The sequence below is a fragment of the Myotis nattereri genome, assembly GCF_964212035.1.
Source record: "Myotis nattereri genome assembly, chromosome: 9".
Lineage (NCBI taxonomy): Eukaryota > Metazoa > Chordata > Mammalia > Chiroptera > Vespertilionidae > Myotis > Myotis nattereri.
This window is the reverse complement of record NC_138084.1, coordinates 5,639,467-5,666,350: the sequence shown is the minus strand read 5'-3', so window position 1 is coordinate 5,666,350 and position 26,884 is coordinate 5,639,467. Positions and strand designations below refer to the sequence as shown.

The 26,884-nt window shown below is 51.4% G+C and overlaps 2 protein-coding genes across 3 annotated transcripts; one reads left to right on the top strand and one right to left on the bottom strand.

The window, feature by feature from the left end:
• Positions 1-256: 256 nt before the first annotated feature.
• SF3B2 (splicing factor 3b subunit 2) lies at positions 257-16,304 on the bottom strand. Of its 2 annotated transcripts, XM_081099665.1 has the most exons (23): positions 16,283-16,304; positions 15,186-15,741; positions 14,969-15,018; positions 14,405-14,482; positions 12,930-13,178; positions 12,669-12,719; positions 11,630-11,747; positions 11,241-11,341; positions 10,596-10,692; positions 10,341-10,432; positions 9,753-9,968; positions 9,468-9,605; positions 9,224-9,304; positions 8,860-9,087; positions 7,926-8,075; positions 6,964-7,053; positions 6,767-6,874; positions 5,615-5,722; positions 5,199-5,341; positions 5,010-5,111; positions 1,128-1,227; positions 821-1,006; positions 257-494 (listed from the first exon to the last, which is right to left on the bottom strand). In XM_081099665.1, exons 2-23 carry the CDS (start codon positions 15,316-15,318, stop codon positions 423-425), a joined length of 2,691 nt encoding a protein of 896 aa, XP_080955791.1. In that variant the 5' UTR covers positions 15,319-15,741; positions 16,283-16,304; the 3' UTR covers positions 257-422. The 2 variants fall into 2 exon arrangements, with proteins under 2 accessions (XP_080955791.1, XP_080955792.1); XM_081099666.1 differs by lacking the exons at positions 12,669-12,719; positions 16,283-16,304 and having other exon boundaries at positions 15,186-15,364.
• A 1,614-nt stretch (positions 16,305-17,918) lies between these two features.
• GAL3ST3 (galactose-3-O-sulfotransferase 3) lies at positions 17,919-25,543 on the top strand. The gene is made up of 3 exons (XM_081098376.1): positions 17,919-18,110; positions 21,318-21,554; positions 23,879-25,543. The coding sequence occupies exons 2-3, from the start codon at positions 21,430-21,432 to the stop codon at positions 25,050-25,052; spliced, it is 1,299 nt and encodes a 432-aa protein (XP_080954502.1). The 5' UTR covers positions 17,919-18,110; positions 21,318-21,429; the 3' UTR covers positions 25,053-25,543.
• Positions 25,544-26,884: the final 1,341 nt, after the last annotated feature.

Sequence of the window (26,884 nt, the reverse complement as noted above, 5' to 3'; positions counted from 1 at the left end):
ACTTCCCCAGCCCACGGAACCTCCTCAGCCCGGCCAGGGCTAAGTGGCTATTTTAGCCCAAGGACAGAGCAGTAAGGTCAAACCGGGCCTCCTCCAAAGGCAGGCCGTGGGAAAACCATTTCTGCACGCCTTGGCTGCATCACCATCTCAGCTGCAACACACGACCCAGGTGCCCACCCTGAAGGTGTAGAAAGGGCTGTTTTAGTCCACTTGCAGGGGGGACTAAAAGATGAAGGAAGATCAGGAGTGTTACATATTCATCTCTTTCCTTGGGAAACAGCTTTATTTACAAAACAGGTCTAAAATAAGAACATGAATGACAAGCCCTTGGGAATGTGGGAGCGCTGGCTCTTGGGGACCCATGTGTGAAGCCCAGGCAACCAAGCAGAGGGCCTAAAGGAGGGCGGATGTGTGAGGGGGACCTAAAATTTGAACTCCTTGTATTTCTTGCTGCCTCCACGGCTGTCCTGAGGCTGAGCTTTCCGTTTCTTTTGCTAGAGAGAAAGAGAAACAGGTTACAACAGGTTCAACCACCCACTGATCCCCAAAACAAGGGTGGACAGCCTGACACAGCCACATACGCCTGTGGAAAAAGTGCTGAAACTGGATTCTCAGACTTGTATAAGTTCCTTCCCCTCCCTGTGCCTGTTTCATCATCCTCGAGGAGGACAGCCCACCGGAGCATTTCCAAGGTTTCCAGCACCAAGGAAGCTTAGGGCAGCAGGCACTGAGTCCTCCCTCACTCTCACCACTAGAGGACGCCACTCCACCGAAAAAGGAGTCCCAGTCCCCAGCCCAGGCTTCTGGTGTGAGCTCCTACCTTCTGTTTGGCAGCATGCTCAGCCACCATGTCACTGAAGTCTTCCTTCTCCACTTGTGCCTGCTGCTCCCTTACATGCTCCTCATACTTCTGGGTCATGGCCATGGGGTCCAGCTCTAACTCTTCAGGTGCCAGGGCCACTTCCACACCTTGTAGCTCAGGGGCCGGGCCCTTACGGCTCATAACCTAGAAAAGGTATTAGGAAAAATAGAGGGATCAGAGCTTTGTCATCTCCAAAGAGAGGCTCAGAAGCCCTCCCTTCTGCCCCCTGTCCAGTCCCCAAAAGCAGTGTCCTCCAAGTACTCACCGTGGACATGTCATAGATGTGGGTCGATCCCATTATGGCTCCCCCAACGGTGGCCGTTCTCTTCTCCGGTAACACAGTGAACAGCTGAGGTGTCTCGCTTCTGCAAAGTACAAAGGGGTCAAGCCCAAAATGGAAGGGATGAAAGGGCCTCCTGAAGAGGAAGCAAAAGGAACACCGACAGCACCTCCACCCGGCACCCTGGAGATACTCCGAGACACCCAGGGGAGAAAGTTATGCACAAGCTACCCATGAGAGGATAGAACTGGGTTGGTGCCAATGCTGGGAATACAGCCTGGAAGGAATACAGTGACTGAGTTAAGGGACCCCCAAGTTTAGGGTATTAGAGACCAAGACTCCCACATGCGAAGGGCTAAGCGTCAGAGGCTGAAACTTTCCAAAAGATCGCTGGTATACAGAAGCTAGCAGGAGGAAAGAGGTCACAGCAGTTCCTGCCCAACGCTGTGCCTGGAGCTTTTACATACAGAACTCAAACTCCCAGCCCTTCCACTGGTGCAAAAATGATCTATAGCCAGTCTCACCACCTATTTAAATGATTACATTTGAAACACAAGAGCAAATCTACAAATACCAACCCAGACCTAGCTTCATCCCTACTTCTCCCCCGGAAGAGGTGACAATCTATTCTCACACAGCAGCCAGAGCTAATGCCTTAAAATGGAATTCAGATGCTGTCCTTCCTTTGATCAAAACCCACTGAGGCTTTTGATTGTGATTTGAATAAAGTCCAAACTCTTTACCATGGCCTAAATCCATGGTCGGCAAACTGTGGCTCGCGAGCCACATGCGGCTCTTTGGCCCCTTGAGTGTGGCTCTTCCTCAGCCTCAAGAGTACCCTAATGAAGTTAATAATAATGTACCTACCTATATAGTTTAAGTTTAAAAAATTTGGCTCTCAAAGGAAATTTCAATCGTTGTACTGTTGATATTTGGCTCTGTTGATTAATGAGTTTGCCGACCACTGGCCTAAACAGTTCATAATCCAGCCCCTTAACTAAGCCCTGCTCACTATACTCACCACAGTACCCTACTTTCTTTTTCTTTCTTAAATATGCAAAACTCGAGACTTCTGCTTTCTGACAAGGAGCAATAAGGACTAGATGTATCCACCCCCATGAAACAACCCCCAAAAATGGGGAAAATAGATGTAAGGTTCTTAATACCATCTGGAAGCAGTACAATAGTGGACACGGGACAATAAGGGACAGGGATTCCTGAGAGACAAGCAACAAATGAAGTGAATCCTTCAATTGCCCAGCCTACTACATGGAGAGTCTGCAGAGCACAAAACATGTAACCCATGTAGAAACCAGAGGTCTCCATGAGCTGAAGGGATGAAGCTGAAAATGCAGGGAGACCACGGCAGCTAGAGATCATAGGTCAGTGTACTGGAGAAGAGAAAGCAGCCCAGAGACTGGAGAACTCAAGAGACGTACAGAGGGTCCCCCCTCAAGTACTCAGGTGAGTACTGCATGTGAGGAAACTACCCAGGCCAGGGAGAGAACCACCTGGAAGGATTAGTGGTAACAATACCTGCCATGTACTCAGGCCTGGGAATAGTGCCTCATCCCACTAGGCAGACTAAACCTGATTAACAGGGCACTGAGCAAAGCATGCAGTGTCTTGTGCTCAGTAGTGCAGAGGACTGAACAATGCTTCCATCTAGCCTAGGGAACCTGACAAGCAAAATCTGAAAGAATCAAACTGTTTCCAAGTACTTTAACTATATCCCTGAACAAAGCTAAAGATTTACAAGAATACAAAAGTATCCTGTATCTAACAAGGTACATATCACAGATTCTAGCATCCAATCAAAACCTAACAGGCATGCAAAGAAGCAGAAAAATAGAATCCTTAATGAGAAAAATAATCAATTTACATCAACCCAGAACTGGCACAGCAGGCACATTTGGCATTAGCAGGTAAATACATTAAAGTGTTATTATTACTGCATTCCATATGTTCAAATGTTAAATAAGAGGTACAGAAAATACAAAAAGACCCAAATCCTGTGGCTAGAGATAAAGACTACATTGGATGTGATTCAAGTCAGATTAGAAACTGCAGAAAAAAAAAAAAAAATGCCGAAACCGGTTTGGCTCAGTGGATAGAGCGTCGGCCTGCGGACTAAAAGGTCCCAGGTTCGATTCCGGTCAAGGGCATGTACCTGGGTTGCGGGCACATCTTCAGTAGGAGATGTGCAGGAGGCAGCTGATCAATGCTTCTCTCTCATCAATGTTTCTAACTCTCTATCTCTCTCCCTTCCTCTCTGTAAAAAATCAATAAAATATTTAAAAAAAAAAAAGAAACTGCAGAAAAAAAATATTAAAAAACATATAAACAGAAATTTTCTAAAAGGAAATACAAAGAGAAGACATATTTGTTAAAATATTAGTAAGCAGTGGGACAACTTTAAGAGATCTAAAAGAGATGTATAATTGGCGTTCCCAAAGGAGAGAAAAGACAAAAATATTTGGAGAAATAATGGCCACAATTTTCCCAAAATTAATAAAAACTATAAATCCATATCCAAGATGCTTAACAAAATTCCAAGAAAAAAAAAACACGAAGAAAACCACATAATACTCTGGCCTACACTGCACAGTATAATCGAATTGCTCAAAACAGCGAGAAAATATCAAAAGCAGCCAGAGAAAAGTAACATGGACAGAGGAAGAAAAGGATGAAGATAGATTTCACATCAGAAACAATAAAAGAAGACACTCGAGCAACATCTTTAAAGTACTTGAAAGAAAAAGACACTGTCAATCTAGAATCCTATACCTGGCAAAAATCTTTCAAAAAGGAAGGCCAAATGAAGACATTTTTAGACCGCGAGAGCAAAAACAATTCATGACCAGCAGACTCACAACAAGAAATGCTGAAGGAAGATTTTCACGCAGAAGGTAAAGGATACCAGACATCAACCCAGATATATACAAAGAAGAGAAAGAACACTGGAAATTACGTAGGTTAGTAATATATGATTCTTGTTATTTAAATCTCTCTAAAAGATAATTAACCATTAAAATAAATTTAACTAATAACCATGTAGTGTAGGATTCATAACATATGTAAAAGTAAAATGTGTGACAAGAGTGCAAAAGTTAGGAGGGAAAAATGCAAGTACACTTTTGTCAGGTTCTTAATATTATCTGAAGTGGTATATCACTTGAAGATAGATTGTGATAAAGACAGATATTCTAAACCCTAAAGCAACCACTAAAATAATAAAACACAGTTGCTTAGTCAAAAAAGGAGATAAATGGAATCATAAAAAATCTTCACTTAATCCAAAAAGTGGGAAAAAGGAAACAACAGAGCCAAGAGATCATTTCATGAAAAAAGGGGTCAATTCATCAAGAAGATTTACTCCCACACGTTTATATACCTAATAACAGAGCTTCAAAATGCATGACCATGCAAAACCTGTGCCTGGCTTAGGGCCTTCACAGTTTGTACTTATAGTTCCTTCTGCCCCCCATTATCCTGTGACTGGCTGTTTCCTAACATTCAACTCTCAGCTCAAATACCTCCTCCTCCTCCTCCTCAGTGAGGCCTTCCCAAAGGCCTCCCACCACCCAATCCTTCTCTATCCCATTACCCAGTTTCCTCTCCTTCACCGCCCTCTCACATCGGAAATTATCTTGTTCTCTGATGAGTCTATCTTGCCTGTCTTTTTCACTGCTCAGTCCCCACATCTAGAGCAGTGCCTGGCACAGAGTTGGTATTCAATAATTTTGTATGTGAGTGTGTGTATGTGTGGGGAGGAGGGGGGGCGGTGATGACAAATGTCAACCAGTCAGCCTAGAAACTAAAGGAAAGAGAAAGTCCTCCCTTCTCGGTCCTGCCTGATTCCCTTACCCATCCATCGCTTCCTCAATCTTCTTCTTCCTCAGCTCAATGAGTTCAGGAGTCTCCATTCCAGCTGGCACTGACGAGAATCCTCCCGGAGTGATGAGGCCACTGTAAAGAGAGGAACAGGGCTTGGAGTAAAGAGCAGGTCCCCAAAGATAGACAGGTTTGTTCAGGAGGCAGACTCCGCGTCCCCACCTGTCTGCAGGGGTAATAAAGCCTGTTTCATCTGGCTTGTCTTCATCACTTTCCTCCTCTTCCTCTTCTTCTGAAGACTCCTCATCAGATGGCTCCAGCTCCCCCCAAGGAGTCCGATCAATCTCTTCTTCCTCAGTCTTGGTCTGAAAGAGATCACTAATCACTCAACAGATGTTTACTACCTATTATCTTTAAAGCTGTTGTAAAAGGAAACTAATACTGATAGAAGAATAAACAGATAATCTCTGCCCAGAGAGCTTGCATTCTGGGGCTTGTATTTGCCTCACAGCTGAGAAAAATACATGCCATTCTTCAGATTTTGAAAATTCACAACACCTAGTTCAATGATAATGAAACTATAAATTATCTCTAAACTTCATGACCTTAAGAGCAAGCTTGCCAGCCATGGCCCGTACCTGAAATTCAGCGGCATTGGTTCCAAATACATCCCCATAGAGTGGTTTCCCGGTTTCATCTACTGGGGGTTTGCCCCAGCCACCAGCATGGTACCCAAAGGAACAGCTCTGCAAGAGAGTAAGTGCAAGTCAATTCTACTCCTCAGCTCCTAAAGAAACACTGAAGCCCTAGAAAAAAGTCTACACTTTGGGAACTCTGGAAATTATGATTTCAGAGAAGATTACTGTTATCAAAGCATTATATACTAGTAGAAGCAATAGAATGGGGAGATGGGAGTCAGAAAATACGGGAATAACCTCAGCATTTGTGGTAGAATCCATATTGTCTGAAACTGAAATGTGTTCTTTAAAACACATGACTCCCACTTCTTACTGATTTTCCTAACTTTTGGAAAGCTTTTAGAATATATTTCTCTTAAGAATTTCTGAAGCTTAACAATTACTTCTTTTTTACTTCAATTACTTTGTTGTCTGTTAATTTTTTAATGCTTTTTTTAAAAAATAAGAATGAATTTAGTGCCATTCCAGACATAAAATTATTTGTATGTCTCCATCCACATATAAACCAGAGAGACACCTGGAAACACATTCACCGAGTGTTAATCCACGTACTTCTGAGTGGTGAAATTGTGGGTGATTTGTTTTCATCTTTGTACTCTCAATTCTGATGATTTTATATGAGCATATCAGATTGTTTGGTTTGTTTGGGAGTTTTTTTGTTGTTATTTTTGTTAATCCTCACCTGAGGATATTTTTCCATTGTTTTTTTTGTTTGTTTGTTGTTTTTTTTGAGAGAGAGAGTAGAATGGAGGGGGAGAGACAGAGAGAGAGAGAAACATCTATCTGAGAGGGACACATCCATTGGTTGCCTCCTGCATGTGCCCCGACCAGGGCTGGGCCGAGCCTATAACCTAGGTACGTGCCCTTGATGGAATCGAACTGGGACCCTTCAGTTCACGGGCCAATGCTCTATCCACTGAGCCAAACAAGTTAGGGTGATGTCAGGTTTTTAAAAATACAAAACCCATTACTTTTTTTCTTGAAACATTTTTTTCTTTAAACAAAAAATACAAATGGTGGAATGAGAGAGAAAAATACATCCTCTAGTTAACAGCAGAGGCAGCTAAGAATGAAAGAAAGGACAGTGCTCACCTCAGGGATGGGTGAGTTCAGCCCAGGGATCTTCAAGTTTGGGTACGACGGGGGTGGTCCATATCGCTGCATGGCAATCAGCCACGGGGGAGGAACTTTGTGAGCATTCTGCAAGAAAAAGAGAACAAAATACCATCTACCCAGCCCTATCTCTTCCGCTCCAATTCCCACCATCTTCTCTGCTGCCCGTCACTCACTGGTCCTACTGGCATCCCCAAGGAAATCCTTAGCTCATCGGACAGATCTCCTGGCTTCTTCTCCTTCAGTCGTGTCTCAAACTCCTTCCCCTGAGGAAAAAGCAGAGCATACTGTATTATGAACACCAGACACACACTGGGAGCTCAATGGCAAGAGGATATGAGAACAAAGATGAGAAGTTTCAATTCACATCAGATACACAACCCCACTGAGGGCTGCCTCATTCCCACTCTGATTCTCATTGCTTCTTTCCCAGCTAAAGTAGCTTTAGGAATAAAGGCCAGGAAGGAGGAGGAAAAGCAAGACGCCCAGTCCTATTATCAACCCACGATGAAATCATGGGCAAATTCCGGACCTGCTTTCTCACCTATAAAATGAAGGCATTTGACCGGATAATTGCCAAGATCCTTCCACCTCAAAAATTCCAGGATATCATAGTCATTAATATTTTAAGGATCAGAAACAAAGTTTTCTCTGACCTCCAGTATTAAATGTTTTCTATAAGCATCTGGCCCTGTCCCTAAACCACCCAACGTAAATATCATTTCAAAGATATGGTCTGCACCTCTCCAAAAAACCTCCTCATTTAAAGATTTCAAATTCCATCTCATTCAAGGAGAGTTAATGAACAATGAACAACTCCGAGGCTGAGGGGAGAGGCCACTGTACCGGCTTCAGAAGTCCTTACAGCCCAGCCGATGTGGCTCAGTGGTTGAGCATAGACCAATACACCAAGAGGTCAGTGGTTTGATTCCCAGTCAGGGCACATGCCTGGGTTTCAGGCTCGATCCCCAGCAGGGGGCGTGCAGGAGGCAGACAATCAATGTTGATGTTTCTAACTCTCCCTCTCGCTCCCTCTCTTTCTAAAATCAGTAAAAAGATATATTTTTTAAAAAGCCCTTCCAACCAAGAGTTACAGAGCTAAGGCCCAGCGTTGCCTCCCTGGTCCCCACTCCCAAACCTCATAGTACAGGTCCCCGTGGATGGTCAGCTTCGGCTTGGTCTGCCACTTGAAGAAGGCATCATGCAGTTTCTGGTAGTCAATGTCGATCTTCCCCATCTTAGGCCGAACCTTCTCTCGCATTTTTGACTTCATAGTCTTCTGTTCTTCCTGTGGAGAATGGCAAGACATACCTTAAAAGGGATTTAGCAAGTCCAACTCAACAGATCTGGCTCCCTACTCCCAAAAGAGCTAAAGTGAAACCTCATCTATCTCATTCAAAAAGTCACCAAAATCCTTCCTGCTCAAACCCTTAGAATTACAAGATTCATTAAACAAAATATACTTACTATATGAAGTTATGCTCATATCAATACTTTTTAAAGCTATTTCATCCAGAGACTGATCTCATGAGTTGCCCCTGGAAAAAACTGGCAGACTAGAGTCTAACTGGAAGGCAGAGTTTTCACCTGGTACTTTTATACCTCCCGAATTTTTGTCGGACATGCAACTGCTGCCTACTCAAAGTATTTAAAAATTTCAAATTTAAGAAGTCACACAACTACCATGAATTTCTAGCCACAGAATGTATCAGGCTCACACTGGAGGCAGAGAACTACGAAGTCAGAGCAACCTGTGGAAAAAGGAGGCACCATGTGCAGATCAAAGATAGGTGGCCAAGTGCAGGCAGAGGGGACGAGGAGACAAGGAAGAAAATGGAGCAACTCAGAACCAGAAGTCTCTGGGTGGGGCAGGAGAGCTAGTTCTGACCAGAGGTGGGCACTGCCCTTCTTGCTCTGTGTCACATACAGTGCTGACTTCTGTAAGTGGAGAGCGAATAATTAGACAATTAACAAAAAGGTGGGTTTTGGGAACCAGATCCCAGGTTTGAAGCCGGCTGCTATTAAGGACGTGGCTCCCCGATGGCAGACCTGAGCCCCAGCCAGACCCTCACCTTCTCCTGCAGGGCCTCCCGCATCTCCTGGATGCCTGTGCGTTTGATGAAGTCCGGCAGCTCAAAGGGGGGTTTCTCAATGCCTCGTTTGCCCTGCAGGTACTTGCGCTTAAAACACCAGTGGCGTGGCACAGGCACGGAATTCCGAGTGGCCTTGAGGTGGACCAAGAGCTTAGGGTCCTGTGCTGTCACATCATGCATCTCCACAACATCCGGCCGAGCCACGAGCTGAAAAACAACAGCACACCTCAAGAAAGCCCCAACCTCTTCGGTCTGCAGCTTTTTACTTCTCTTTCTCCAAAGTCCCATCCAGGCCTCCTTCAAAGCTCCTCCCCCAAGCAAAACTCCATCGGCTCGGTCTCACCTGCTTGAGTTCAGCCACAGTGAAGCGATTCATTCGGCGCAACTTCTTCTTGGACAGTTTAGGGGCTTCTGGCTTCTTTTCCTAGAACAGAACAATTATCTCTTTTGAGCAGGACTCTTCGATGTCAATCAGACTGCCCGGCCTACCCCAAACCTTCAGCCGCCAAAGGGATTCTCCTCTGCCAGGGTTCACCATGGTCCCTCCCTGGAGTCCTTGTGTCCTGACAGGAGGGTGTGGGCCTCACCAGTTCATCATCGCTGCTATCGTCATCGCTGTCCTTGTGCTCCTCCTCAAAGCCCTTCTTTTTGGGGGCTGCAGAGTTCTCCAGTTTGTCGAGTTTCTCTGGCTCCTTCTCTTTCTCCTTCTTCACATCATCGGTGAGCTGAGGAGGCAGGCAATGTAGAAACTCCAGCCCTGGGCCCCTGCCTAGTTTCTGAACCCGGCCCTGAAGATGCCTCCTTAACCCACCTTTCCCTCTCCGTGCCCCTTCCCTGCTCAAGCTGCCCCCTAAGAGGACTGCTCCTTGTACCTTGAAAGCCTCAAAAATCCTCTTGAAGAAGATGAAGTTGGGCTCATAAATTTCAGGTTCTTCAGTCACATATTCAATTTCAACATCAGCAGCTGAGGACTCAGAGCCACGGGACCGGGTTGGCTCTTTCTCTCGGTCCCCAGAACTCTCAGATGACACCCCTCGTACCCGCTGGGGCTTTTTCTTCTTCTTTCGGTTCCGACGCTTCCGGTTTTTCTGCCAACACAAGTAAAACCAATGGGTCAGGGAATCCAACACCATGCCTGCCCCACCTCTAATCTCCCCCTATTTCCCTAAGAGGCTGAGAACAAAGGTTCTGAAGTCAGACTCCAAAATTCTGTCCCTCCCCAGCTGTGTGCCTCTGGGTGAACTACTGTGCTTCTCAGAAACTCAGTTTATCTTTAAAATGTAGGCATGCACTGTCCTCAGAACTCAAAGGACTTACGGCAATCAAACAGAAACTACCCACACGCAGGGGATAGAAACTGTAGCAGCAGCCACTGCTTTCTGAACACTTAGAATGGGAGCTGTTTTAGTGCCCAAACCCCATCTCCTGCCATTCCTTCCAGACCCAGCCCCATCCCATACCTCTTTTTTGGATACGGACACTGAGTCCTCCTCAGTCTCTGATGCTGACGGGCCCAGGGATGAGCGTGTGTCTGTTTCCATTTCCTCTTCCTCTGTAGGGGAGGAAGGTGGCCATCAGTGTCCTCTCGGGGCCGCTGCCCTGCTACCTGCTCACTGTAACCCCTTTCCCAAGAGCCAGTTTCTCCCTCAAACCCTCCTCGGCAGCAGCCACTGCAGGTTCTGTGCTTGCAGCCCTCAGGGCGACAGTGCACTCACCCTGCTGAGAGTTCATCTCCTCCTGGCGGCTCTCTTTCAGCTGCAGGATCTTTTCCAAAGCCTGGGGGATCTTGGGGCCCACAGAGGGGTCGTCCATCTGCCAGAGACAAGCCAGGCAGAGGGCGGTCATCTCAGTGCCCCTTTCCCAACGATTTCCACTTCTACTAGAAAAGCTACTGCCACAGGACATAAACAGCAGGGAGCGGACACCACCAACTAGGCCAGGGGTGGGCAAACTTTTTGACTCGAGGGCCACAATGGGTTCTTAAACTGGACCGGAGGGCCGGAACAAAAGCACGGATGGAGTGTTTGTGTGAACTAATAGAAATTCAAAGTAAACATCATTACATAAAAGGGTACGGTCTTTTTTTTTTTTTAGTTTTATTCATTTCAAACGGGCCGGATCCGGCCCATAGACGTAGTTTGCCCACGGCTGAACTAGACTCAACCATCCCTCAGCATCCCGCAGAGTGGAGCACAGAACCCTGCCCCAGAAACGTCTTCCTGCCCTGCCTAAGCCCCTCACCCTCACCCCGACCCCAAGAAGTCCTCCCATCTTCTCTCAGACTCCTTTTCTAAAAATCCAGAAATAGTCCCCTTCTAAACCACACTCTCCTCTATCTAGGAAGAAATCAGCAATCTCACCTCTCTGTTCTCATCTCCAGGGGGTGGTGGGGGACCACGAGGCCGGGGAACCGGGGCCCCCATGGGCAAAACAGTAGGAGTGGGGCCCACTGGAGCAGCAACTAAGAAAGAAATCCAAAAATCCAATGTGAGAAGAGACAACAACAAAAAAAGAGAGAAACACTCATTTTAAAAACTACCTGCCTTGTGTGCTAAAAATTAGAGTGATGGTTACCCTTAGGGGGAGAGGGTGGCTGGAAGAGAGCCAGGAGGGCTTTTGGGGTGCTGGTTGTATGGGTGTATTCAGTTAATGAGAATTCACTTTTGACACATCGTTTTTAAATGTGATATATACGTAAATAAATTTTCATCACCTTCCTTTCCCTTTCCTTCCATTTCTGAGGTCTTACCTCGAGGACCCAGAGGAGTGCGAACACCAATTTGGCCCATGTCTTGTGGGGGCCGAGGGACTGGGCTGCCCATCTTGGCAATCTCCTGCTGCCGTTCTTGCTCCAGTAACACAGCTGCCTACAAGAGGGAAGCGGAAGTGGAGACACAACTTGGAAATCCACTGGGCGGGCAGCTCCTGGCAAATGCATTCTTTCAGCCAGGTAGCAGGACCAAGGAGAACACACAGGTACCACTGGAGTTCTGACAGCCCCACATCCCCCCCACCCCACTTCCAGGATACCAATCCACACGGAGGAGCCCCTCTCACCACAATACAAAACCCCTGGAAATAATGCTGAGAAAAAGCCCAAATTCCTAGCAGAGAATTTACTATTTAGCTTAACACTGACTTCTATTTTTAACAAGAGTTTTCTTCCCAAAAGATTATTTATCTCTAAGAAACAGTGAATTCTCTTCTTATATCTACCCCTCAAGATCTAGCACAATCTGGGCAAAGACAGTTCTTCATAAATACTTCCGTGCCTGGTGCAGTTAATGCCTATTTTCTAATTCTCCGAGTAAGCTATTAGTAACTGACACAATGCACCTGTGGGGCCAAGTCGTATGTGCCGTTCCCCAGCCACCGCAGTCAGTCTGATACATGTGACTACGTTAGCCAGAGTCCCCTCCATGGCACCTAAAACGACATCATGTGAGACTAGAAGGGATCAGCGAACGTTTCTGTAATGGGCCTAGAGTAAATACTGGGCCACTGTACGGACTCCTTTGTCTACTCTTGGGTTTTATTTTTTTATTTTTTAACAATCCTCTAAAAATATAAAAACAATTCTTAGCTTGCAGGCCATACAAAAAACAGACTGCAGTCCACGGTTTAGCAACCCCTCAGGTATCAGAAAGATGAAATTATTTGGGAAATACTGAAATTTAGTTGAGGATAAGGTAATGTTGAATGGTGCATCTTGTTTTGGACACAAAGCACTAGAAGTGATAGCCAAGGAGTTGGAACATGGGGTCAAAAATTAAAATGAGGGGCATTACCCGCTTCTGTTGCTCCAAGAGCTCATGTTCCTTCAGTGAATGATCTCCCTGCTAAAAAGAGAAAACAAGCTCATGCTGCACCGAGACCCCACAGGTCAGTCTGTCACAACTCTGCTCCCTGAGGTCCGCTTCCGGCCTAGACCCTAAGTGCCAGTCTTTGGTCCAGACCTTCCCAGAAGGCTTGGCCCCAGAATCCATCTCTCTCTGAGGCTCCACTCCCCCTTCAAGACCCAGGCCCAGTCTGCCAGATGCCCTCCTCACCTGCTTGGCGCGCTCCTCTTGCTGCATCAACAACGCTGCCTGCTGCTGCGCCAGCTTCAGCCGCTCCTCCTCTGACAATGCCACAGGCTCACCCACACGGAGAGGAGGTGGGGGCCCCAAGTTTGGTGGGCGGGGTCCAACGGCCATAGGAAAACCAAGCCCAAGGCCTGGTGGAGGTGGTGGAGGTGGTGGAGGAGGCTGCAGAGGGGGGAGGCCCATGGGTGGCGGTGGCATCGGAATCCCAGTGAGCTGTGGAAAAAAATATATGATCATAATCTAGGAAGCATTTATCTACTGCAGACATTTGCTGGGGATCTACTATCTGGCAAGTGCTGGGATTCAAAGTCAAATGACACACAGTTCTTAAATTCAAGACAATACTCTACAGCAGTGATGGAGAACCTTTTGAGCTCGGCCTGTCAGCATTTCGAAAAACCCTAACTTAACTCTGGTGCCATGTCACATAGAGAAATTTTTTTATATTTGCAACCATAGTAAAACAAAGACTTACATTTCTGATATTTATTTTATATATTTAAATGCCATTTAACAAAGAAAAACCAACCACAAAAATGAGTTCGCGTGTCACCTCTGACACGCGTGTCATAGGTTCGCCATCACTGCTCTATAGCAACACCAAGAAAAGATGTTAGCTTTGGGGCACCAACCAATGAGAGCTATCGATTTTCTCCTCAGAAAAATATCATGAACACACATTTTAAAAAATAGATTTTTATTGGTTTCAGAAAGGAAGGGAGAGGGAGAGAGAGAGAAACATCAATGATGAGAATCATTGACTGACTGCCTCCTACGCTCTCCCTACTGGGGATCAAGCCACTCATGTGCCCTGACCTGGAAATGAACCCTGACCTCCTGGTTTATAGGTTGACTCTCAACCACTGAGCCACACCAGCCTAGCATAAACACAGATTTTGCATGCAATTTCAGGAGATTCAGGGACACCGCTAAAGGCCTTCTAAGGACTCCTCACCCCACACACAGAAATCAATGGATCCCAGGTCAGAGCCACTGCTCTAGAGAAAGTAAAATCCTGGATCAGAAAGAACATGGAAGGTGAGAGAACTGAGGTAAACGGGAGCCAGTGTCTCCCAATGGCTCAGTAAACACAGAGGGTACGAAATCACATCAAGGAGTGACCCCTAATGTCTCAAAGAATACAGGAACTATGCCCCGGAGGACAAAGAAGACAGCGATTACTTCCAGCTGGTTTGGAGCGGGTGGGGGTAAATCAAGTCAGGCTTCCAAATATTTGCGCTAAATCTTAAATAAGTAGAATTTGGAGGAGCAGACCCTGGGGAAGGATGCAAGGATCAGGACCAAGGAGGGACTGAAGAGCTAATTCTGTCACTGCAGCACCTCCCTGCCCAGTCTCCTCGTTGCATCCCACCTACACTGCATGTGAGAAGGACCTTTCTAAGCGAAAGGGACCTTAAAAAGTGGAACCACCATCTCACCTGTGCCGACATGGGAGGCGGAGCTGCTTTGTCCCCATCTTCACCTCTCAGAACCGGCCGATTCAGTACAATACCAGTCTGCAAAAGAGAAAGGGCTCTAGGTCAGTCCAAGAGCAGCTGTTCCACTAGCAATGGTTCTCAACCTTCTGGCCCTTTAATTACAGTTCCTCATGTTGTGACCCAACCATAAATTTTCATTGCTACTTCATAACTGTAATGTTGCTACAGTGATGAATCGTAATGTAAATATCTGATATGCAGGATGGTCTTAGGCGACCCCTGTGAAAGGGTCGTTCCATCGCCAAAGGGGTCGCGACCCACAGGTTGAGAACCGCTGCACTAAGGGATGTTCACTCCTATCCATGCAACAACATTTACCCAGGCCTGTCTGCTGGCGCTCGGCGGGGCACTGGGGAGACCAGGTGTATAGAAACGGTTACACGATTGCAGGTAAAGACAACAACACGCAAAAAGGGAAAGCCCCGCTAGCTGTGCCGAGGAACACAAAGAACCAAGACCGAGTTGAGAGGTCATGATAGGCCTCTTCCCGCCGCCAACACTTACCTGGCGGGTGTAGCTCTGCAGCCGTTCCACTAGCTCCTCGCGACTCCCAGCTGTGCAAAGCAGAGGATCATCCGGTAAGTCACGCCGAGCCCGAGTCAGGCCCGCCCGCCCAAGTCAGGCCCCAGCGGCCCGCCTCCGCCCCCCGATCTCCGGGGTAACCAGGCTCCGCTTCCCCGCAGGCCTACGCGGCTGGCTCTTGATCTCCAGTTCTCCTTACCTTGGATCGGAGCTCCGATCTCTGCCAATTTGGCCTGAAGCTCCTGGACAGCCCAGGCGCCATAGTGACCAGGAGGTGGCGGCGGCGGCAGCTGCAACTCTCCTTTGGGAGGCTCGGGATGTTCGGCCGCCATCTTAGCAGCAGCAGCAAGGCGCGCGACCAATACGGAAGCTCGCGCCAGACTCGGGGCCCACTGCCCGGAACTTCCGGCAGCGCGGTACGCCACGTCCCTCCCGGGTTGGCAGGCTACTCGGATAGAGGCCCACCCCCTGTCGTTCTCCCTTGGTCGCGAAGCCTTCTGGGAGTTGTAGTACGATACCCGGCCACTGCACCGGGAACACTGGGGACGCGCGCAGGGGCGGGGCTGCGGGGACAGCGGGTCCCTCCCGGAGGGCTTGCTTTCAGCGCCTGGCAGTCCCGAGCGCAGACCGTAGCCTTCCGACTCCCGGAGCCATTGTGAGAGGCCCGGGCGCTTACGTTTCCGGGAGTTCCGAAAGACTAATTCCCCGGCCGCCGCGCGTTGCGGGCGCCAAAAGCAGAAGGTTGCAGCCGATGCCTGCGATAAAACCGCGTCTGATTGTCTGCCCGCCCACCCCGGCCCAGGTGGGAATGAATGCGCTGAAAGGGGATCGGAGCCGGGAGAGGAGCGGCCCCGCCCGGGCTGAGCTCCAGCTGCGGACCCGGGGGGAGGGCCACACTTTAAGCCCCTTTTCCCGTCTTCCAGGCCGGCTCAAATGTCGTCTCCGCTAAGCCCTCTCCCGTTTTCCGTTGCTTCCTTGGAGCCCTCATAATAATACATGCAAACCTCCCACCTTTTGTTTTGAAGTCTTTCTTGCCCCTTCTACCCACCTCTATCCCCAAGAACGTGAGCAGGGGCCTGGCGTTCGATAAATAACTGGGGAGGGGAGGGCAAGTGGAGCAGTCTTTCCAGAGACATTATTTACGTCTTTTTCAGTCTCCAAAATAAACTCAGGATCTTTTCTTCCCTCATCCCCACCAGCCTCCTGGAGGACCCACCCTGCCTCCTGCCTCCTGCATCCCCTAACCCCCACCACTGGCCTGTGCGTCTGAGGGAGAAATGGGCAGGTACCGCTTACCTGCCCAGCTTCCACCTCTCCCTGTCCTGACCAGTCAGTTCAACGTGTGTGGGTGTGTGTGTGTGGGTGTGTGTAGAGCCAGGAAACTCAAGTGAAATGGTCTCATTTCCCCCACACACCCACACCCTTCATATCTCTAGCATGCTCCATTTCACTGGCTGCCTCCAACAAAGAAATAGCTGGGAACAGTGAAAAAAAATAGGGTGTCGGGTCCAGGGAAGATGTGAGGTTTCTAACAGACAGAGAAGAGGACTGGGCCAGGAAAAATGACGGGCTAGGAAATTCTCTCTGCTCCTGTCCAAACCTTGACCCTTCCCACTTCCATCACTACCACCACCCCAGTCTCCTGACACTCCCAGAGGAGAAGCCAAACCCAGAAAGGACAGAAGAAAGAACAGTTCGCCCTCCCCTCCAGCTTGTCAGCCCACTCAAGCAGAACCATTCCTGACACAAAGGAAGTGCCTTTCTGCTCCCTGTAACTGGAGAGCCAATGGCAGGTCATCTGAGGCTAGAGGCCCCAAAGCCTGTGTATGTGCTGGGGAAGAGGTTGGCGGTCTCAGGCAGGATAAACTGAGGGCTGATGGGTGAGGAGGTGGTGTAGCTTAGGCCAGAAAGCAACAACCCTAGGGGGGCCCCATTTTATCCCAACAGCCCTGGGACCCGGGCAGGGTAGGTCGTCCATTGTTCAGAGGGAAGACGGAGGAGCCAATCTGGGACAAGCAGTTCTCCTGATCCTGAGTGTCCCCATTCCCTCCTCCTCCTTAATAAGGACCCCCACACAACACCTACCTGTGTGGGTGTAGAATGGAGTCTAGTCCCTTCCAGTCCCAGCTATGGGTGGCTGCCTCAGCTCTGGGACCCTTGCCATACCAGGCCAAGAGGGCAGGGGAAAGCAGGGCTCCAGGCCTCCGTGAGAGCCAGAGAACTACGTGTGTGGCTCTTGGTGTCTGGTGTGACTTTGGGAGGTGCTGCTGCCTAGCTCCTGGAACAGCAGTAGAAAATTCAAGACTATTCCCCACACACACACACACAGGAGCTCACAAGTATCATCTTCACGTGTATCACCTGTGCGGGCTCAGAACAGCTCCCCTCCACTAAGGCTCTGGTCAGGGGTGAGTGGGTCTGGGTCCTGGTGGAGGGTGGGAGTGGGTCAGCAGCAAGGGCTGCTTCAGGGGCTGGAGGAAAAGGGTTCCCGGGGGTGTGAGGGCAGATGGGGCCAGACTATGCTTCTATGCAACTATGCTTCTTATCTGGAGGTGGAAAGAGGAGGAGAGGAGGGAGGGAGCATGTGGGCGCCTGTAAATGTACCTGTGTCTCTGACACCCCCACCCCCACCCCCAGGACGCTCCAGCCCAAGGTTGACCAGTGGGGCCCAGGAATGTCCAGCAATGCCACAGTGTCCAGATACTTTCCGAACCTAAATGTCCCCTTCTGTAAGCGAGGCAAGGGGCTGGCCACCTTGGTGTCCGGACTCAGCAAGGCTGCCAGGGAAAGATGCCCGCATCAGAAGATGCCGCCCGGAGAATGTTCATCGGCAGCCTCCGAGTAGGGCTGCCCCTCCTCTTCTCACTCCCCTTCCCCTCCTCCTCCCCAGCTCCGCCGCTGGGCCCCCGCCCCCGCCCCGCCTCCAGTATGCGATGGGGGGCGGGCAGCGGGCAGAGCCGTGAGCCGAGCAGCCCAGCGGACGCCGCCACCTGATCCCATCCAGGCGCGGAGCGACGGGTGCTCGGTGCGCAGGGCCCGGCGCCCTCGGACCCGCAGCGGATTTCAGGAAAAGGGTTGGGAGGCGGCGACCACCCGCCACCGGGGACGGAGGCAGAGCCCGCGCGTGAGTCCTGCGGTCGCCAACCTGGGCGGGGAGGAGGGGTGGACAGTCCCGGACGGGGGGCGACGGATGGGCGGGAGCGTGTCCTAGGGGCGCAGTGCCTGGAGAGCATGAGGAGGGGCGCGTGTCTGGGGAGCGGGAGAGGACTGGGTGAGAGGGCGAATCTGGCCTACCCCCTAAGAGCAGATGCCGGTGACAGATCCCTGGGGGAGGTTGGGATGAAACTGAGGGGATGGAGGTGGGGGAGGTAGATGGTGACGGAGAGAGCAGGGGAGGGGAATTCGGATACACGGATGACGTTGGGGACAGGGAAAGGGGGCTGGAGGGACCTGGTGCAGGCGGAGGAAAAAGGAAGGAAAGGAGGGAGGTGGAAAGATACTTGATCTCCTGGGACACTCATTTGCAGCCTCCTTAGCCTTTGGCCCTTCTCTCTAGGGAGAAACTGTTTACCGGACTGTGCCATCCTCAAGTGAGGATGGAGTCTCCAGGTCAGCCAAAGGTCAGGTCCTCAGGTCTGGGTGGTCCAGGCCAGGGCGCCCTCCTCCTCTAAATGCACCACTGTTGGCCCTAGAGCTTGGAGGACAGAGGAGGGCTTGCTTAGGGGTGGGTGGGCACCCAGGCCAGTTTGCAGAGCTCTGGCTAGCTGTTCTATTTCTTCTTTGGCTCCCTGGAGAAGGGAAAGCAATTTGCAGCAGCCTGAGGTAGGTTGTGCTGACTAAAATTAGCCCTGATATTGTGATGAGGTTGGGCACCCTGGCCTGTCTGGGGTGGCTCAGGGAAACTCTCCATGGAGAAGACAGAAGGGAAGCCTATGAGGGGCCTGGCCCCAGCAGACCCTCCCCACACCAGCCTGGAGACCACAGAAGCGGACAGCCCCTCCCGGGTGCCCAGACCCTGACTCCATCTCCAGCAGAGGCACCAAGGATTGAACTTGCCACGGGAAGGGAGGCTGCCTCTAATGTGCGAGCAGCACTCTCTTGGGACCTGGAATGTTTATCCTGGCTGAGTGCCCACCCCAAGGAGAAGGGGTACTGATTTCAAACACCTGCAGGTATCATGGTCTGTGTGGTCTAGGAGGGCAGCACTGGCCACATGCAGAGCGGAAGGTGGAAGGGGACAAGTGAGGATCCTAGCTATCCCAGAGAGAACTTCTGAACAGCCAGTGCTGCTCAGAAATGGACCAGGCTGTATCTGAAGGTGATGAGCATTCTGTCATCGATGGTGGCCAAGCAGAAACTCGTGCCTGGGGAATTCTTGTGCTCATGATGGCTGGTTCCAAGTGAGCCTCACATAGGGTCTGGCTGGCTGGCTCCCCAGGGCTAAGGGGAATGGCACGGAGGGAGCCACCAAGAAGCCCATCGCCCTCTCATCGCCTGTTGACCTGGTTGAAGCATCTCCCGGAGAAAATTCCACCATAGCTCCCTCCAGGCTTGACATGTTTGGCTGACCCAGAGTCCTCTGAAAAATAGGGTGGTTTCAAGGAGTTTAGCAAAGATGGGAATAGGCTGGGCCCTCACTTTGCCCCTTTGGGGAACTCCTGCCTGGCCACCAAGTCCTCTAGGCAGGATAAATGACAAAGGGAAGGCCTCCATCCTGCAAGGGCCACTGGATCTGACTTCCTCCTGAAGGTTGCCCACCCAGACAGAGCCAGCCCTCCTCTGCCCCAGCAGAGGGGTGGACTTGCTCCTTGGTTGTCCTCTGTGGCTGGACCCTTCACCGCCCTTGGCTCCAGGTGGATTAAGTCTGTCTGCAAGCTGATGGAGGAAACAAGGTGCTGGGGCCCAGAAGGAAGAGAAAGACATAACCAGACATCTTTCCACCCCATCAGGTTTCAGTGTAATCCAGGATTAATTGTGTGCGGGGAAGAAGAGGGACTGGAAGCCAAGCCCAGGGCCCCCAGGAAAGGTGATGGTCAAAAGAGTTTTCACATTACCTCACCCCTCCTGGGACTCAGGTGTCCTAGTTCCACACATGCACATGCCCGTAAGGTTCCAGGCTCCTCCTCCCTTTTGGAGAGGAGGGTATATGAGGCTGAATCTGAACCAGAACCTGGAGACGAGGCCGCTGGGGCAGAGACCCCACCCTACCTGACAGGCATTGCTACTGAAGCTGACTTTCCACTGGAGTTGCCAAGGGCTGTGCTGCCCTTGAGCCAAAGCATTCATGTGTGGGTGACTGGCCGGAAACCAGGCTCCTCTGGCTCTCACACCTGTCACTCACCTGGAATGCAGGCCCACCTCCAGATTCTCAGCAGGGCAATGAGCAGGAGCCCCTCTGCATCCCCACACCCTGCCCCACGCCCAAGCTGCCATCCACTGCCTCTCACTGTAGAGGAAGCTGATGGGGTGGCCAGGCTTTCAGGTGTCTGGGGATGGAATCCAGGTAGGGTTCCAGGATTTCAAGTCCCTCATGGATTTATTGGTCTTGAACCCTCAGAGCAGGAGCCCAGGTGGGAGGGCTCAGGGCTCAGAAGCGGGCAGAAGTGCCAGAGTTCAGGGCAGGCTGGGGAAACCAGTTCTTTTTGGAAGCAGCACACCTATCTAAGGGTATGGACTCTGGAGCCAGAAAGAGCAGGTCTGATCCCGGATTCTGCTAATACCAGCTCTGTCGCCCAGCCAAGGGGCTTCATTTTTAGAGCCTCAGTTTCCTTGTCTATATAGTGGAAATAATATGTTAGGGTTGAGGTGATTAAACAGGATTAAGTATATAATAGCATAGTACAAACAGTAAGTCCCTGTGTCAGAGACTTGAGAAGGTGAAGGTTTGGCCTGTGTTTCTGAGGAGCTCAGTTTCTGGGGGGTCAAGACCAACCCTTGGCCGAAGCCATCAGGGAAGGAGGGGAAACCTTGAGTTGAGACTTCTGTGACCTGAGCCAAGCCGCGGTGCCAAGGCAAGTCTACTGGGGAGACAGATACAAACGGCCAGAGACAAAGAGGAATTGGGGGCACAGAGAGAAGCAGAGACAGGGCTTAAGGGAGCGGCTATAGCCTGAAGGGCTGGCCACACCCCAGAGCCTGTAATTCCACCCAAGGCTAAGTTATCTGGAGCCGTGTGGAGATAGGGTCTTGGTGACGGGAGGCAGGAATCTGATCTTCCCTGGCCTCTCTGCTCACCCCACTCTTGGGAGCTCGCCTTTGCAGCAGTCCGCGGGGGGCTGAGAGCCCATCTCCTCTGCCCACCGCAAACCTGTTTGCCTTCTTCCCCTGCCAGGCCTCTCCGGAACACTGGCCCTGCTACCAGAGCCTCAGGAGCCCCCATGAGTGCCAGCAGCGGGTGTCCTGGATAGCAAGACCCTGGCTAGTCCAGGGGTGGGTACGCCATCATGCCACCCATCCTCCAGCGCCTGCAGCAGGCCACCAAGATGATGAGCCGCAGGAGAATCCTGCTGCTGGTGCTAGGGTGCAGCACCTTGAGCCTCCTCGTCCACCAGGGTGCACAACTCAGCTGGTAAGGGGCGGGGGCCTTGGTGATGGGGGCGGGGCCTCGGTGAGGGGCGGGGCCTCGGTGAGGGGCGGGGCCTCGGTGAGGGGCGGGGCCCAGGGCAGTTTGCCCTGGGGGCCAGCTGCCTGGTTAACACCAGAAACGAGAGCCCTTCTTCCCATTCATTGCACCTGCCAGAAGTCTGTCTTCTGCTGGGCTTCGTTCCTTCCCTCTATCCCAGTGATGGCGAACCTTTTGAGCTCGGCGTGTCAGCATTTTGAAAAACCCTAATTTAATTCTGGTGCCGTGTCACATAGAGAAATTTTTTGATATTTGCAACCATAGTAAAACAAAGATTTATATTTTTGATATTTATTTTATATATTTAAATGCCATTTAACAAAGAAAAATCAACCAAAAAAATGAGTTCACGTGTCACCTCTGACACGTGTCATAGGTTCGCCATCACTGCTCTATCCTGAAGTTCTTTCCACACATCTCTTTATTTTTTTAAAAAAATATATTTACATTGATTTCAGAGCTGAAGGGAGAGGGAGAAAGATAGAAACATCAATGATGAGAGAGAATCACTGATTGGCCGCCTCCCACATGCCACACACTGGGGATCAAGCCCACTCCTGGGCATGTGCCCTGATCAGGAATCGAACCATAACCTCCTGGTTCATAGGTCGATGCTCAACGAGCCACGCTGGCCGGGCACCATACATCTCTTTAGATCCACACACCCTCCCGGGGCATGGATTGATCTTCACTGAAATGGGAGTGACTTGCTCAAAGTCAGAGTGAGTCAGTGACTAAACTGGGACTCTAATCCAGTCCGAATCCAGTGCCTCCCCAAAGGACTGCAAACAACTTCTCACTACTTCTGTTGTGCTGGGCAAGTCTCTCACTTCTCTGAGCCCGTTCCCTCATCTGTAAAATAGAAATGATGGTATGTGTGACCCAGCTAGTCACCCTGACACAGGATACCATGTGACTAATAGGAGCCCCGACCCTACTCCTGGCTCACGTGTGAACCCACCAAATACCTGCACCCCTCAGAGCCTTAACTTCCCCATTTTCTGCATGGTCTGCCCAGGAGAATGACGTGAGTGGGCCCGATCCCCGTGATTTGCTGGTCTTTAAAAGGGCGTCTGTGTAGACATTATCCTGAACCCAAATCAGCCACAGATAGGAAATCTCAATGGTGTTCTCAAAGCTGCTTAGCCTTTCCTCATTCCATTAGGACTAGGGCAGCAGAAAAGAAACAGGAGAGTGGCTCCAAGTCTGAAAAGATCTCACCGGTTTACCTGTAAGCCCAAACATCCTTTCAGGATCAGGGAAACAAATGAAAGCTTCATGAAGGCTAGGATTGTTATCTGTTCTCTATACTATCATATTTCTTGAGCCTAGAACAGTGCCTGGCACATAGGAGATGAATAAAAAAAATATTGGCCGAATGAATGAGTAAAGCTCCAGAGGTCTTAACAGAATCACATGACAAATGGTTTGCCTCAAAGCCTTGCCTCTGATCCACAAGGCGAGGAGCCAGTGAAAAAGTAAAAGTGAAAAACAGGAGGGAGCAAGAGGGCTTGGCGACTTTATCTGGGTTGCCAGACTTATGTAAATGACCTTTTTCTTCTAAACCTCCGTTTCTACATCTTTAGAGTGGAATTCCTCAAGGATCTCCAAGGGCCATTCTCCCTCTATTAGTTATCTATTTCTGTGGAACCAAATTACCTCAAAACTTAGCCGCTGAACACATCAAACATTTATTACCTCACTTCTGTGGGTCAGGAACCCAGGTGGGGCTTAGCTGGGTACCTCGGCTCAAGCTCTCTCATGGGGCTGCAGTCTCATCTGAAGGTCTGATTGGAAGGGCTCCCCTTCCAAGCTCACTCATGTGGTTGTTGGCAGACTTCAGTTCCTCAAGCAGGGTGATGGACTGAAGGCCCAGTTCCTTGGTCACTGCTGCCATGGGATGCCTCCCCATAGGGTGGCTCACCACCTACAGGAGTTGTCCTAGATAAGACACCGAGATAGAAGCCATAGTCTTTTTATAGTGCAATCTCACAAGTGACATCCATCATTTCTGCCCTATTCTATTCCTTAGAGACATCAATAAGTCCCGCCCACACTCAAGGGGAAGGAAATACACAACAGCATGAATACCAGGAGGCCAGCAGGGATCACGTGGGTCATCTTAGAGGCCGCCTACCATACCCCTCTACTGCTCTGTGGGTAAAGCCCAAAACGGGCTGCTCTGTAGCCCACCCCAACCATCCTCGGGCAGGGGCAGGGCTCACAGCCTCTCACACCCTCCTCCCTGCACCCCTCCCTGGACCCTGCAGGTACCCCAAGCTGTTCCCTCTGAGCTGCCCGCCTCTGCAGGACTCCCCACCGCGCCCCAAGCACATGACCGTGGCCTTCCTGAAGACGCACAAGACGGCGGGCACCACGGTGCAGAACATCCTGTTCCGCTTCGCCGAGCGCCACAACCTGACGGTGGCCTTGCCGCACCCGCGGTGCGAGCACCAGTTCTGCTACCCGCGCAACTTCTCGGCGCACTTCGTGCACCCGGCCACGCGCCCGCCGCACGTGCTGGCCAGCCACCTGCGCTTCGACCGCGCGGAGCTCGAGGGCCTCATGCCGCCGGGCACCGTCTACGTCACCATCCTGCGGGAGCCCGCGGCCATGTTCGAGTCCCTCTTCACCTACTACAACCAGTACTGCCCGGCCTTCCGGCGCGTGCCCAACGCGTCCCTCGAGGCCTTCCTGCGCGCGCCCCAGGCCTACTACCGCGCGGGCGAGCACTTCGCCATGTTCGCGCACAACACGCTGGCCTACGACCTGGGCGGCGACCACGAGCGCAGCCCGCGCGACGACCCCGCCTACCTGGCGGGCCTCATCCGCCAGGTGGAGGAGGTCTTCTCGCTGGTCATGATCGCCGAGTACTTCGACGAGTCGCTCGTGCTGCTGCGGCGCCTGCTGGCCTGGGACCTGGACGACGTGCTCTACGCCAAGCTCAACGCGCGCGCCGCCGGCTCGCGCCTGGCCGCCATCCCCGAGGCGCTGGCGCGGGCCGCGCGCGCCTGGAACGCGCTGGACGCCGGCCTCTACGACCACTTCAACGCCACCTTCTGGCGCCGCGTGGCGCGGGCCGGCCGCGCGTGCGTGGAGCGCGAGGCGCGCGAGCTGCGCGAGGCCCGGGAGCGCCTGCTGCGGCGCTGCTTCGGCGACGAGCCGGTGCTGCGGCCGGCGGCGCAGATCCGCACCAAGCAGCTGCAGCCCTGGCAGCCCAGCCGCAAGGTGGACATCATGGGCTACGACCTGCCCGGCGAGGGCGCTGGCGCGGCCACCGAGGCCTGCCTCAAGCTGGCCATGCCCGAGGTCCAGTACTCCAGCTACCTGCTGCGCAAGCAGAAGCGCCGGCTGGGTGTGCGGACCCGGCCCGAGCCCGTCCTGGACAATCCCCCGCCGCCGCGGCCCATCCGGGCGCTGCCCCGCGGCCCCCAAGGCCACTGAGCTCCGGGAGTCAGGCCTTGGGGCTGGGGGCTACCTCCAGGTCCTGCCGCATCAGGACCCCCTCTTCCGAGGGGCTTAAGCCCCACGCTGTACGGGGGGCGGGGGAGCCTTCTGAGCCCGCCTCCCTGGGCTGGGCTGAACCCCCTCCCCCGGGAGGGAGCTGATAGGCCCGGTGGAGCCCGGGGCGTCCCCTCCTCCTTCCGAGCTGCGGGTCTGAGACCTGCCCGGAGCCGCCCTCCCCTTGGCTGGGCTGAGCCCTCCGCCAGTTTCCAAGCGGGTGGGCCGGGCTGCAGCGAGGCGTTGCGCCGCCGGCCTCCGGAGCCCCTGCTTTTCCTCACAGGGGCCAGGGGTCCCCACACCATCTGTCTTCCAGGCTCCACTCTCACCACAGACCTAAGCTGCTCCCAGACTCCCAGAACCAAGAGTTCTTGGGTTGGGCTTTTTGTTTTGTTTTGTTTTTTTTTTTTTAATAAAAATATCTCTCAAATGTGCAGGTTAGATGGCAGTCATTGAAAGCCAGAGTCCCCACATTGGCTGAGGCAGGTGCCCAAGGGTAGCTGTGGTCACCAGGAGGATCAGCACCCCGCCTCGGGCTCCTCCCCTGCTCTTCCCGGAGGCTCACCCTTGATTGACCGAGCCACCTCAACCCACTCATTTCCTTTGAGAAAATGTAAATCATTTTCATTCAATTCAGCGACATTTATTGAGCATCATCTCGAACGAACAGGGACGCAGGTGAACAAGGCAGCTAGAGCCCTTCTCCTTATGGGGCTCATGGGGAGACGCTGAAACTGGAGCAGTTACCTAAGAGGAAGGACTGGGGGGCGGGGGGGGGGGGGGAGAGGGGGAGTGTAGAGCCGAACAGCAGCTCCTTGGGCAGAGTGGAGGCCAGAGGAGGATCTTTCCAGGTAGGGAGGTGCTGAACTCAGAATTTCACCTCCTCTTTTTGAGTCGCTGACTTTACCACCAGCCTTCCTTCCCACAAGGTCCAGATGTAAATGAGGACCATTCCCTGCCCCTGATGTCCTTTAGTATAGCAAGGCATTCAGCGCCTTCAAATGACACCTCTCTTAAAAATAGCAGAGAATCAGGACTTTTTCTGTTACTTTCTTTTCTACTTTACAATGGACAGTTACATTGATGTATCTGGACAAGTAAGCATAGCTAACATGGTCTATGTGCCAGCCACTGTTTAAAGGATTTATATATATATTACTAGAGGCCCAGTGCATGAAATTCGTGCACTGGCAGAGGGTCCCTCAGCCTGGCCTGTGCCCTCTCACAGTCCAAGAGCCCTCAGCAGATGTCCGACTGCTGGCCTAGGCCTGCTTCCCGTGGGTAGCGGGCCTAAGCCGGCAGTCGGACATCCTTAGCACTGCTGCAGAGGCCGGAGAGGCTACCACCACTGTCGCTGAGCTTGCCAGCCGTGAGCCCACCGATGCATGATTGGGGCCAGGGAGGGATGTGGGAGGTTGGCCAGCCAGGGAAGGACCATAGGAGGGCTCCAGGGCATGTCCAACCCATCTCACTCAGTTCAGATTGGCTGGACCCCAGTAGCAAGCTAACCTACTGGTCAGAGCATCTGCTCCCTGGTGGTCAGTGCATGTCATAGCGAGCAGTTGAGCGACCTTAGCATATTATTAGCATATTATGCTTTGATTGGTTGAATGGCCAACTGGACGAATGGACACTTAGCATATTAGGCTTTTATTATATAGGATAAGATAGGTGCCATTTCATGGGTGAGGGAACTGAGACTTGGAAAGGTTATGTGACACTCAGGGTCACACTTGGGGATAGAGCGTCAGCCTGTGGACCGAAGGGTCCCAGAT

Coding starts and splice junctions, on each gene's coding strand:
- SF3B2 (XM_081099665.1), bottom strand. CDS start 15,318: ATGGCGGCCGAACATCCCGAGCCTCCCAAAGGAGAGTTGCAGCTGCCG. Junction 9,088..9,223: donor CTGTGGCTGAACTCAAGCAG/GTGAGACCGAGC, acceptor GTTGTTTTTCAG/CTCGTGGCTCGGCCGGATGT. Junction 1,007..1,127: donor ACATCTATGACATGTCCACG/GTGAGTACTTGG, acceptor TACCTTTTCTAG/GTTATGAGCCGTAAGGGCCC.
- GAL3ST3 (XM_081098376.1), top strand. CDS start 21,430: ATGCCACCCATCCTCCAGCGCCTGCAGCAGGCCACCAAGATGATGAGC. Junction 21,555..23,878: donor CAGGGTGCACAACTCAGCTG/GTAAGGGGCGGG, acceptor TGGACCCTGCAG/GTACCCCAAGCTGTTCCCTC.